The sequence below is a fragment of the Pholcus phalangioides genome, unplaced genomic scaffold, assembly GCF_987345545.1.
Source record: "Pholcus phalangioides strain wild (caught in Gottingen) unplaced genomic scaffold, Ppha-v1.0 ptg000008l_1, whole genome shotgun sequence".
Lineage (NCBI taxonomy): Eukaryota > Metazoa > Arthropoda > Arachnida > Araneae > Pholcidae > Pholcus > Pholcus phalangioides.
The window spans coordinates 23487706-23499739 of record NW_028301601.1 but is presented as its reverse complement, the minus strand read 5'-3'; the positions used below and the strand labels follow the sequence as shown (position 1 = coordinate 23499739).

The 12034-nt window shown below is 36.2% G+C and overlaps 1 protein-coding gene across 1 annotated transcript; it reads right to left on the bottom strand.

Moving 5' to 3' along the window:
• Positions 1–1662: 1662 nt before the first annotated feature.
• Positions 1663–8785, bottom strand: LOC149084042 (pancreatic triacylglycerol lipase-like). Its single transcript, XM_089234385.1, has 8 exons — positions 8720–8785; positions 6616–6731; positions 6156–6415; positions 5867–6013; positions 5631–5739; positions 3168–3284; positions 2244–2348; positions 1663–2142 (listed from the first exon to the last, which is right to left on the bottom strand). Exons 2-8 carry the CDS (start codon positions 6719–6721, stop codon positions 1889–1891), a joined length of 1098 nt encoding a protein of 365 aa, XP_089090511.1. The 5' UTR covers positions 6722–6731; positions 8720–8785; the 3' UTR covers positions 1663–1888.
• Between the last annotated feature and the right edge of the window lie 3249 nt (positions 8786–12034).

The following is a 12034-nucleotide window of genomic DNA, read 5'->3' as shown; positions in this document are numbered from 1 at the left end:
CCACCAATATGCATTAGGATTCAGAAGGGCAGATCTGATGACGAAATTTTGCCGACAGGGGAGGGGGTCAAAAATGGCTAAAAATTCGCTTACGTAATACTTGAACGGCCCCTAAGTCGAATATGTAACGGCCGACGAAAACTTTCGAATTATCGTTTGTACGACTTTTCGGAGATTCCGATTTCGGAGAAGTGAAAAAATATATTTGTTTCTTAATTAACGAACAAATAGTTCGTTAAATATTGTATCTAATATTGTACTAATATTGTACTAATATTGTATCAGTAAAAATGTATCAAACTTCTGGATATGTTTGTCAAAAGATACCAAAAACATTCGGTCATCGTGAGTTGAAAATCAGGAAGCCATTCGGCATAATGTCAAAAGAATTCTAAAACTGCCAGTTTTTCCTCCTCTGTCACTTTTGAATAGGGTGACCATACGTCCCGTATTTCCCGGGACAGTCCCGGTATTTTATGTATTTTTGGACGTCCCGACTTTTTGGCAAAAGTGTCCCGGTTTTTCCCGTATTTTACACGAAGTCTATTTGAGTTTTTATTCTTTATTGAAGTCAAAGATTGAAATTATTTTTCAACTCATAAATTATGTTATGATAATTACAACTATAAATGAGAACATTAATCTCCCACATTTGTCTTGGTGAAGGTTTTTTTTTTTGTGGAATTCATTTTAATCCACTGCAATTTGCAGTAATGCTTCATTTCCCGCCATTGTGATTTTTCCGTAATTTCAACAACTACTAAGAGATAAACATTCAATAACCATGTCTTTGAGAATTGACCAAAGCACAATTTCATGACTTGAGTTCTATGCATAAGTTAATATTAGAACGAAATGATCTGAAAGACGTTTTAGTGCATATGTTAACAGTAAATGTGATTAATGGGTTATAATGCATACTTACCAATCGTCTTGGTAAGTTTGATTAATTTATCACTTTTTGTCGGCGAATTTGCAGACTACCCAAGTGTCGTTGATAAATTTGATTAACACTTGAAAACCGGTCACACGTACACATTAATATTAATTCGATTAATACTTGAAACTTATCGCCTTTGTGATTATGTATAATAACCTGGTTAATCGAGAAATATGAAAAAATCAGTGTAGTGCGTGTGAGGAATATAGTCGGACCCAGATATAATGATAGCAAATTTTACGGGGTACCCCGGTAAAATGATACAATACATGTATGAATTATCATGCATAGTATATCATATACTATGATTTATCAAGTTTACCAACGACGCGACGCTTAGGTATTACGCACAATGGTTGATAAAAGTGTGTAATTTCGTTTAGTACTTATTAAATTTACCACCGACACTAGTGTAATATGCATAATCGCCGGAAAAAGTGATTAATTTAGGGATATCTATCAAATTTACCAACAACACCTGGGTACCCATGCATAATCACCAGTAAAAGTGCTAAATGTATAAGGAAATTTATCAAACTTACTAGAATGCTCGACGATTATGCATAACAATAGATTATTATGTATAATAACCGCATTTATTACATTCACCGTAGCAAATATAAAGCAGCAATTTCCTACAATTTTATTCCCTGACAGAGCAAAAAATTTTTCTTATAACGAGATGTTCGTTACAACGACAATTTTCCCTCGTGATTGTGATGCTGTCGTTATAATGAATTTTTATTGTAATTTTCATAAAATATTTTATTCTCTAGTCGTTATATCCACGTACAAGCTTTGCAAAAAAAAAAAAAACTACATTTTTCCCATTTATGCAAATGAGGGGAGAAAAATTGGGGAAAATCTCAATGACATTGATGTATGAATTATTGATAGCTTCGAAAATCCAAAAGAATTCGATTGTCGAAAATCAATCACTGCGTATTATCACCTTGTTGGGATAACCGATAGATATTCGGTGGACGTATCCAAGTAGAATTTGGATCCCGCGGGCAGACCAGGTATTGGAGTGGAATCGTAGCCCATGGTAGCTCTCCGGTTTGATTCGCAGGCGCCCTTCTGGTAATCGTCGTAACTCGGACATTCGGTTCCGACGAATTGGCAGTCGCTCACGTCCTTAATCGAAACGAGGAAGTAGTTTTCCGAAATGTCGTGATCACACGCTCGTTCAACGACAGTTTCTGAAATAGAAATATAAGGAAGAATAAAACTATCAGAATGATTTCTGAGGTATTCTTGTGAAAATATCTGTATTTATCTACATCTTAGTTTGGCTCGTTACCTGAATCGGTCGGCAGGACTGCTTCTGCAATATGGCAGGCTGGTTGGCGACGCCCTCCGTTCGGGTAGAAATCCAAGTCTCCCACGATGTCCGTTGTCCCAAATCCTGATATAACACCAAATATAACACGGTTATTATTTCCTTCCAATTAGTTGATTAAATTTAATAAATCCCAAGACTTTACTCTAGAATAAAGTATATTTTTTCCGTTTCTTCTGATAAAGCAATGTGCGTATATGTTACAATAAATGTGATAAATTTGGTTATTATGCGTGATCGCTGGTCAGTTTGGTAAGCGTGATAAATTTCCCCGAATTAATCACTTTTATTGCCGATTATGCATAGTACCCAAGCGTCGTTGGTAAATTCCATAAATATTGAAAAAAATTATCACTATTATCTGCGATTATGCATAATACCCTCGTATCTCGTCATGGGTAAACATGATAAATCGCACTATATGATATACTATTCATACATTTATTATATCATTATATCGGGATACAATCGTGGCATTTGTTATCATTATACCGGGGTCCGACAATATTCATCGCACATACTAGAATCATTTGGAATTTCTCTTTTGGTATCTAACAAATTCACCATTTGAACGAAGGCATTATGCATAATCACAGATAAAGGCGATGAATTCCAAGTATTCATCAAATTTACCTACGAATTTTGGTTATTGTGCATAATTTCTGGTAAAAGTGATATTTTTCTGGTATTTATCAAATTTACTAGAGGCGATTGGGTATTATGCATAATCACCATTAAAATAGATAAATTTGGGAAACTTACCAAGATAGACGACTGTTAAGTATGCGTAATAACAGGTAGATTATCTTTGATAACCGATTTATCCCATTTACCGTAACATATATTTTGCCATTATAGAAATACTTTACTAGTGTAACACGATACCTTGTTCTTCATTGTCCGCCATATTTGTATGCATGACATCGACGAAATCGGCGTCTTTAGCTTCCAAATGTACGACACTCGCAGTACCAGTGTAATAAAAACCTGCAGGATCCAACCCTGAGTAATAGACGCAAGAGACGTTAAGGTAATATACAGGGTGTCCTGTGAGTTCTAATGTGTCCTTTATCTCATCAACCATCTGACGTAAACGGAAAAATAGAGTGAAAATACAGAGTGTAACAAAATGAAAAATGCAAATTTTTATACGGTCCCCATGTCCAGGACAACAACTTTCTAATCGAAAGTTGTTGGGAGCAACAGAGTTAGTGAGTAAGAGAGTAAGCGACGTAGTTACAGAGTGAGCAAAGCTGCATTAACTTCCAAGCGGCTTTGAGAGTGAGTGACAGAGTAAGCGACCAGGTGATATAGTGTATATCAAAGTGTATAACCTACTGAGTTGATGACAGAATAGACCATTGTTCATGCTTTTACTTGTTCACATCATCGTCATGATTTTAGGACCGCTTTTGGTCATAGTCATCTTTCACTTCATGACATTTTAAATGACAATAGCGATGCATCTCGCATTTTTAAATTCATCAAAGCCATTGGTTTATATGACAAATTATAGTTTTTACGATTTATGTCATTGTTTTACGTTTCATGTTCCTTTTTATGTTTTAGTTTTTTGACATGACAAAAGGACATCTTTCTTATTTTTATGTCTTGCTTTGGCGCAGTTTGACCAAATTGGTCCTTGCGCCAATAAATTCAAAATCCAATCCAATCCAATCCAATCCGATGACAGAATAAGTGACCAAGTGAATGACAAAGTGAGTAAGTGAGCGACCTAAAGAGTGAGTGAGTAATAGAATGAGCTACCTGGTGATTGACTGAGTGACCTGGTGAATGAGTGAGTGAAAGCGAGCTAGCTCTAGTGACAGGCCAAGTTTTTCGCTCATTTATTCACTCACTCGTTCACTTGCTCACTGGACCATTCATTCACTCATGTCGAACTGGTGCCGATGAATTGTTTGGCGATGAATTTTCCGGACACGTGATGGATAGATCCTGAGTTTCTGGATAAGTGGTGATTTTCAGTGACAAAAGCAACTTCTCATCTGAGTGGCAGAATTAAAAAATTATTTCGGGTATCAGAAAATCCTCAATACAGCCTGGACCGGGAGGCTTCAGGTTTAGACCAGGGCTTCTAAACCTTTTTCAGCCGCAACCCAAAATCAACAACAGGATTAGCTTCGTAACCCATGGATGTCTTTGTTCTTCAAAACTAGTGTAACCAGTGCCTCAATAAGTGCATTTATAAGAGGACTGGAAGTGGATTCGCACGACTCATATAAAAAGCCGCTGTGAATCAAGTTTAGGTCGTGACCCATAGGTTAAGAACAACTGGTTTTGACAGTGCTGGCACACTCGACATTTTCATGAGTCCCGCTGGTCACCAAGCTCTTCCGCTCAGTGTCCTGTGAGCTATGCGTTGAATATCCCCTCGTCTATGCAGTATTGAGGATTTGCTGATCCCTGAATAATGACATTGAATCTTGGATCCAAAAAAAGAAAAAACAAATTACCTGGTCAAAAGTGAGATACGTAAATTTTTCGCCAAAAAATTTTCGAAATTTCGCAAAAAACAAAATTTTGAAATTAGAAATTTCGCATTTATTCGCAAAAAAAATTAAAAATAAGAAAAGAAGTACTTATAAACTACTAACTCATGAAGTACTTTTTTTATAGTAGTAATCTCTACTTTCTCCCAATTTAAGCATATTTTTCAAATGCTTTTTATAGCATTCTTTTACCGAAATTCCAAAACGCTTCATATACATTCGAGTACACTTATAACATTACCCCGGATATAACATAAACCGTAGAACCGTGGGTATAACAGACGGTTGTGCAATCCTTAAAACTTGGCCCCTTCACGTCTATATATTTTACCTATTTTTACCTGTGTTATAACATACCCTGCTCGAAAATATATAGTATATATGGGTTATCCGGTTACCAGATAAAGTGGCGCCGACTGTATTTCAAATTAGAAAAACTGCAATAATTCCACGGAATTATTTTATTTCTCAGTCGCGTTATGACAGTTACATATTTCTCTTATAAAGTGTGAATTTAATTTGTATTTTTGCAGTTTATAGAACGAACCCAAACTGAAAATATCTCGATGAATATTTCAATGCTTTTACATAAATGACTTCTCAGAACATGATTTATTTTTCACCATAAGTTTCAGCAGACACAGGGTCTTCATAAGAAATCAAGCTTGTATGTTATGCGTACAAAACATAATACGAGATATCTCGCCTGCATGAAAGTTTCTTATTTGGACTGCGATAAGCTAGGACATTAAATTAAGATTTCAATGCCGTAAGCTTTGTACTCCGTTTATTAGAGAAAACTTTTTTTTTGCATTTCCAGAGTGTTCAAGAGTTATACCTGTTATTCTTTGAAGATTCTTGATACGCTTCCCAACATATCCCGCAATATGAGCACCGAGGCTATGGCCGATGATGTGCACTTGACTGACATTGACGTTACGTGAATCCTAAATTAATATTAATAAATTAAATTAATAAAATAAATAATTGGCACAGACTTTGCTACGTATAAAATTTTTTCCTAGCAAAACTCATCTTTCTTCTTCAGTTAATTGATTAGTTAGATTGCCTCACCTGCAGAAACTTGATGAGCTGGCTCACTTGGGCACCAATCAACCTTGTATTAGCAACTGCTTGAGGATACTCTCCATGATTGCTCTTTGACCAGTCCACGATTATGACGTTGTACTTTCCGCGTTCGAGAAGAGCGTCTTTCATGCGCTAAATTGACAATTGTAAAGGACATGTTTTTGTAGTTAAATTAATTCGAAGCAATGCAAATTAGGAACTTCATAACTGCATTTTTAAACGATTTGTATGTCGCATGAATCCATTGAAAATGATATCACACGGTGAGACTCACCGAAAAAGCGTCAATTCCCGTAAGAGAACTTTTGTAACCGAATATAAGGATTTTCAAGGGCAATTTTTCATCGAATCCTGATTCTCGGACCGAATCCTCATTGGGTTCGAGATCGTAATTTTTGTCTTTCCGACCAGGTGTAAACAACTTGAATTTAGTGTCCGCTTCAGAAGGGTCGACGGGTGGCAAACTTTTCGGACGTTTTGAAGCATCGTAAAATGGAGGGCCAGTATCAAAGCATCCGAGTCCATCGTAACATACTTTGATGAACACATATATGGTAGAAAGATATATATACATGCATTATATTATGATCACTATCTTCCAGAAATCCACATTCATAAATTTGTATTAAAAGTGTCATCGAGTACATATTAGTTATATTTCCTTTGGCAAAAACACGGAATACATGTTTTAACCACGTATGATATTTTTTTGAATAAGAGAGAACAATATTTACCAATGGTTTCATTCGAAGTCGCATCTATAATTGGAATGGAATCCGCCAATGATGCTAGCGAAAGGCAGAAAAAGACTAGTGTCGATAACGGATTAATCGCTTCCATCTCCTATATCCTGCCAAAATATAAATACCACTCCAAAATTAAATTCTTTAGAAATACATTAATGTTGAAATGAAATTCATGAGTTTTCGTACAGCTTCGTTTTCAGACAGATTTACATTGTTTATCGGTAGCAGCACACTTTAAAACAGGTCCAAACTCGCCACGGGACGCGAAACCGAGGCGCGCATTAACCGGTTTCGACCTCAGAATCGTCGAAAATCGTCTCATTAAATGAATTAAAATGAAAATTACACGTGAGAGAGATGTACATAGATATTGAAGATACTTGTTTTTCAAAATGTCTCTGGCATTAGAAAAGATGCGACGTTTCATCTTATGAATCATTGCTATGCCACAATCTGGATTTTACCAGTTGAAATCCAAAACACCTTCTCCTAACACCACCTCCTTTTCATTCTTTGGTTTCTTAATATGTGATGAGTGCAAAAGCACCTTATTAGCCAATCCCATTAGTTGTTCATCCGAACAAAGTAACTGAAACTAAAAGAATTCTGATTTTGCCTGTTGAGATAGACAATTAGACAGAGCTCACCAAGGTTTCTAGCAAAGAACACACACGCTCGTTCTCGTGAGTTCGATGAGGGTGTAGTCCTTAGCGTTGAAGTGCTAGGCACTTCGGATCCTTTTGTGAAGATGTGTCTTTAATTTCTTAAAGCGCTAAAATGCGCTTAGTGCGTGAAACGGGACCATGACGGAAACTAATACGTGAGGTGCCGTCAAAGAGGGATGGAATACCTCGGTGAATGGCGTAAAAGGCCATCGATACAGGTGGTGTCTGGTGAGTGATTAATATTTTCTTTTTATATATTTTGTCTTTGAGGGTGAGTGAGATATTGATGTTGATACATAATTATATAATATATGAAATTTAAGAATAAACTTTATGCGGCACAACTATTCTCTTGAGTACGTTTTTGAGCAATGTCGATATATTTAAACTTAATATGATCGTGTTTATCACGGCGCGCGACAACTGTACGTCCTTATCAACGGCTTGTCTGATACAAGTTTCGGTTATTGGAATCAAAAAATTTTAACGAATGGGTGGGCATACTGCACAGAGGCAGTAAGTAGCGTAACATATGGTCCAATATACCTCTTTTTTTTAGATGGTCCTCTATACCGCAAGTTTACTATGAGTAAGATTCACCTTCAACGATATTTCATTTGCTATTTATAGGTATATTTCATCATACGTTTACAAGTAAAAATGAATATCATATCCTTCAACTTCAAGTAATTCTTGCATTCTTCCTGTCTTTGTCATCAAGAAATATTAATTATCGATGGAGCAATACTTTACTTCATGCAGCTAAAAACAACAAACTTTTGCAAAATGGATAATTTCCTGCTTTGACAATGTACTTTTTTTCTTGTAAACATCTATTACTTGACTGTCTAACACACATAAAAATATCGAGCTTAAAAACTGTAAAATAAATAAATTTTAAAAGGGTGTGTGTGTGGCAAATTTTTTACGAAACATTGGCCATTTCCTAAAACCCGAATCGGCAATAAATTGCAGGTCCCGGTTTAATTAGTGCTCGTGTGCAGAAAATGGCCGTAGTGCGACAAAAATGGACAAATGATCCTAAAATCCGATGTAAAACAAATCATTTTTATATTTACAAATACTAGATCGCAAATGCAATCACTCAAAGGAAAATCCGTGACTTTTAAAACTGTTTTTACTGAATTTATTTTATTTTTAAGCTCTATGGAATTTCATAAAATCCATTTATTTTATAATAGTTTTTGAAAATATTTGTATACTTTCTTTATAATCAATCAATTGCCACAACGGCATTGCGAAGAATTCTTGGTTCAAACAACAAAAATTTCCGTTTTTGTATATTTTTCATATAGAAAATATTCATTAATCATTATCCTCATTGAGCTCTCATCAATAAGATTGGCATGATCATTACGTTTTAAACAAGTAAGTGCTTGCAACAATGATAATAAGAGTTTACATACTTGGTTCTTCCGCGCTGATTAGATGTCAAGCGAAGAGATGACTGAAATTGTGAAATATATAGAGAATTGAATTCAGCAAATCCAAACAGAAATGGGGTTATATGACCGCGTTAATGGCCTAGATCCTTACTTTCGAAGCAGCTGCAATGAACCGATAACGGCATGAACCGACAATTTCGTAAAAATTTTTTGAAAATGTACGCCGTATATGCCAGACCTCCACCATCTGCATCAATATTGCAATCGTTGTGTGTGAAAAAAAAAAAAAAAGCTTATATATATATTCTGATGTTCTGATGCATTTTGACGACTGTGTGAATCGTGCGATTCGAAGCCGATCGGCATATTCGGATTATGTTTAGGCAACGTGATAGGGCACGTGGATATCCATTATACAGTAAGACTTCAGTATAACGTTGACTACGTTTAATGTCATCCCACCTATAACGTCAGTTTTCTTTTTTTTTTGGTCCTGCTAGTACAATTTGTAAAAAAAATGTATTCGTTATTATGTTAACGCTGATGAAGTCATATTTATTCGGTCCCGAGGGGGGGGGGGAACGTTATACCGAACTTAGAAGATAGGGCCGAATATATTTGTAGCTCTTGCTAGTGTAGATGAAATTGTGAAGGCTCTGGAAGAGCAAAAACTATGTATCGATCTGAGCTTATGGATTAAATTAAATATGGTATGCAAATAAAATTCAATTGAACAAAAAAAAGAGTCGAACGTATTTTAGTGCATTTGTATGCGCTGTGATTGAATACTAATTGCGTAATGGGTTGTGTAACCAATAGTTTCAGTATTGAAAGCATATATGTCGTGTCGTCACTCTCCGCTATACATACGAAAGTTTTTAACAACTGGCTGTTGCGAAGATGAATTTTGAAAAGAGAAAATTCCACTGCCCTCGCGGGGAATCGAACGCCCTAGACCAGTGTTTCTTAAGCTTTTTTTGCCCGTGGCCCCCTTTGAACGATATTTTTTTCTCGTGGCTCCCCTGTCTTACCCAGACTTTTCAACTCTCATCTAGAAGCAAGACAGTTTATACGTATTGAATTGACTTTTTCAGTGAATTTATACCGAACGAAAGTTTGCAAAGAAAATTGGCCTCCAGACCACTAGCCTAGAATTTATTGATCTCCCCGCTAGTCCGAGTTCTATCAGGACCGTCTCAATATCATGCCCCCCCCCCCCCCAGGCAAAGTGATGCTATGGTAGTACCATACTTTAGCTGGAAATAAACAGCCTACATATTTCCTACTTATTTTCAAAATTTATTGTACTATACAAAATATCATCATAAGGTGGGGTCACTTATGGGCATGAGGCCCCTCACAAGATGGGACTGAAAGAGCTACAGCCCGGGGCCTAATATGGTTTTCATCTTTTTTTGTTTTTCATACAATTAGTTTCATATAGTGAAGGGGGTCTGAAAAATGTAGCCGGGGACTTGAGAAAAACCTCATCTCAGGGAACTTGTTGCAAAATGTAGGCGGTGACGCCAGTGTGGGTCCATGCCCTAAAGAAGGCCCTGGTTTTATGGGTGGTTTTGTTGGATCTCTCTCTCACTGTAAGTGTTAGTCACTAATATAAAATCTTTATTTCTTCACACCTTAATTTTTCTTCTCAGCTCTTCAAACCACCTGTCATGGCCCCTTTCTCCATTTTCTTCCGTGGCCCCCCTTGAAGTATCCCAGTACCACAAGGGGGCCATATGGCCCCCGGTTGAGAACCACTGCCCTAGACCACTATTTTTTTTTATAGACTACAAAGGCAACGAATCTCTCAATACTTCTTCCAGCTGGCGTGCACTGGAAGCAGTGATGGTGACCTCTTCCAGAAAACTTTTCCTTTTGACTAAATTTTTCCCTATGCATTTTGAAAAATGTGCTGCCATCTAGCGGGGAAAATACGTAATCAAGTATTTCACAATAGAAAAGTATTGCACTGCATTAATTTCTTTATTTTTTTGAAAAAATTCTTTTGTTTGATGAACTCTCAAAATTTCCCACAAATGCTATGAAATTTCCCATTTAGAAAAATTTTGGCCAATTTTACCCACGAATATGGGAAATTTCCCACGAGTTACCATCACTGATTGGAAGTGACCGTACATGCACGGCGGGACCCAAGGGTTCTAGAATATATACCTGATACGGGCGGGGCCTTGAGTAGGAAATTGCTGCTTTATATTTGTTACGGTAAATGTAATAAATGCGGTTATTATACATAATAAACGGCTATTATGCATAATCGCCGAGCATTCTGGTAAGTTTGATAAATTTTCCTGTGCATTTATCACTTTTACTGGTGATTTTGCGTGGTACCCAGGAACTTGTTGGTAAATTTGATAAATTTCCCTATATTAATCACTTTTACCGGCGATTATGCATAGTACCTAGTGTCGGTGGTAAATTTAATAAGTACTAAAACAATTATCACTTTTATCGACTATTAGGCATAATATCCAAGTATCACGTCGTTGGTAAACACGATAAACTATACATAGTAATTCATACATGTATTGTATCATTATACCGGAGTACCCCGTAAAATTTGTTATCATAATATCTGGTCCGACTATATTCATCACACATACTACACTCATTTGAATTTTCTTTTTCATATTTCTCGATTAACCAGTTATACTTGGGTTATTATACATCAATCAATAATACATATCACAAAGGCGTAGGGGCGGGACAGCAGTATATATGATTGGTTGTATAATCACAAAGGCGATAAGTTTCAAGTATTAATCAAATTAATATTAACGTGTACGTGTGACCGGTTTTCAAGTATTAATCAAATTTATCAACGACACTTGGGCAGTCTGCATATTCACCGACAAAAAAAGATAAATTAATCAAACTTACCAAGATGATTGGTAAGTATCCATAATAACCGATTCATCACATTTACTGTACTGTAACATGTGCACTAAAACGTCTTTCAGATCATTTCGTTCTAATATTAACTTATGCATAGAATTGATAACTTATGTCATGAAATTGTTCTTTGGTCTCCATTGTTTTTTTTGGTCAATTCTGAAAGACCTGGTAATTGAATCTTTATCTCTTAGTCCCAATTATTTTGTCAATGTTAATTTTCATTGCTCACTCGTCAACATTTTCCCACAAATCGGAAGGTTTTCCAGTCATTAAGAAACGGATTCAAAATGCAATTTCTGGTCTCAGTCTATGGAATAAAATCATCACGTAACCCATGTGTATAGTAGGGAAGCCCAAATACAGGAAGAAAGGGTTAAAAGAATAAGATTTTTTCTGTCCTTTCTTCGTTAGAACTACCTC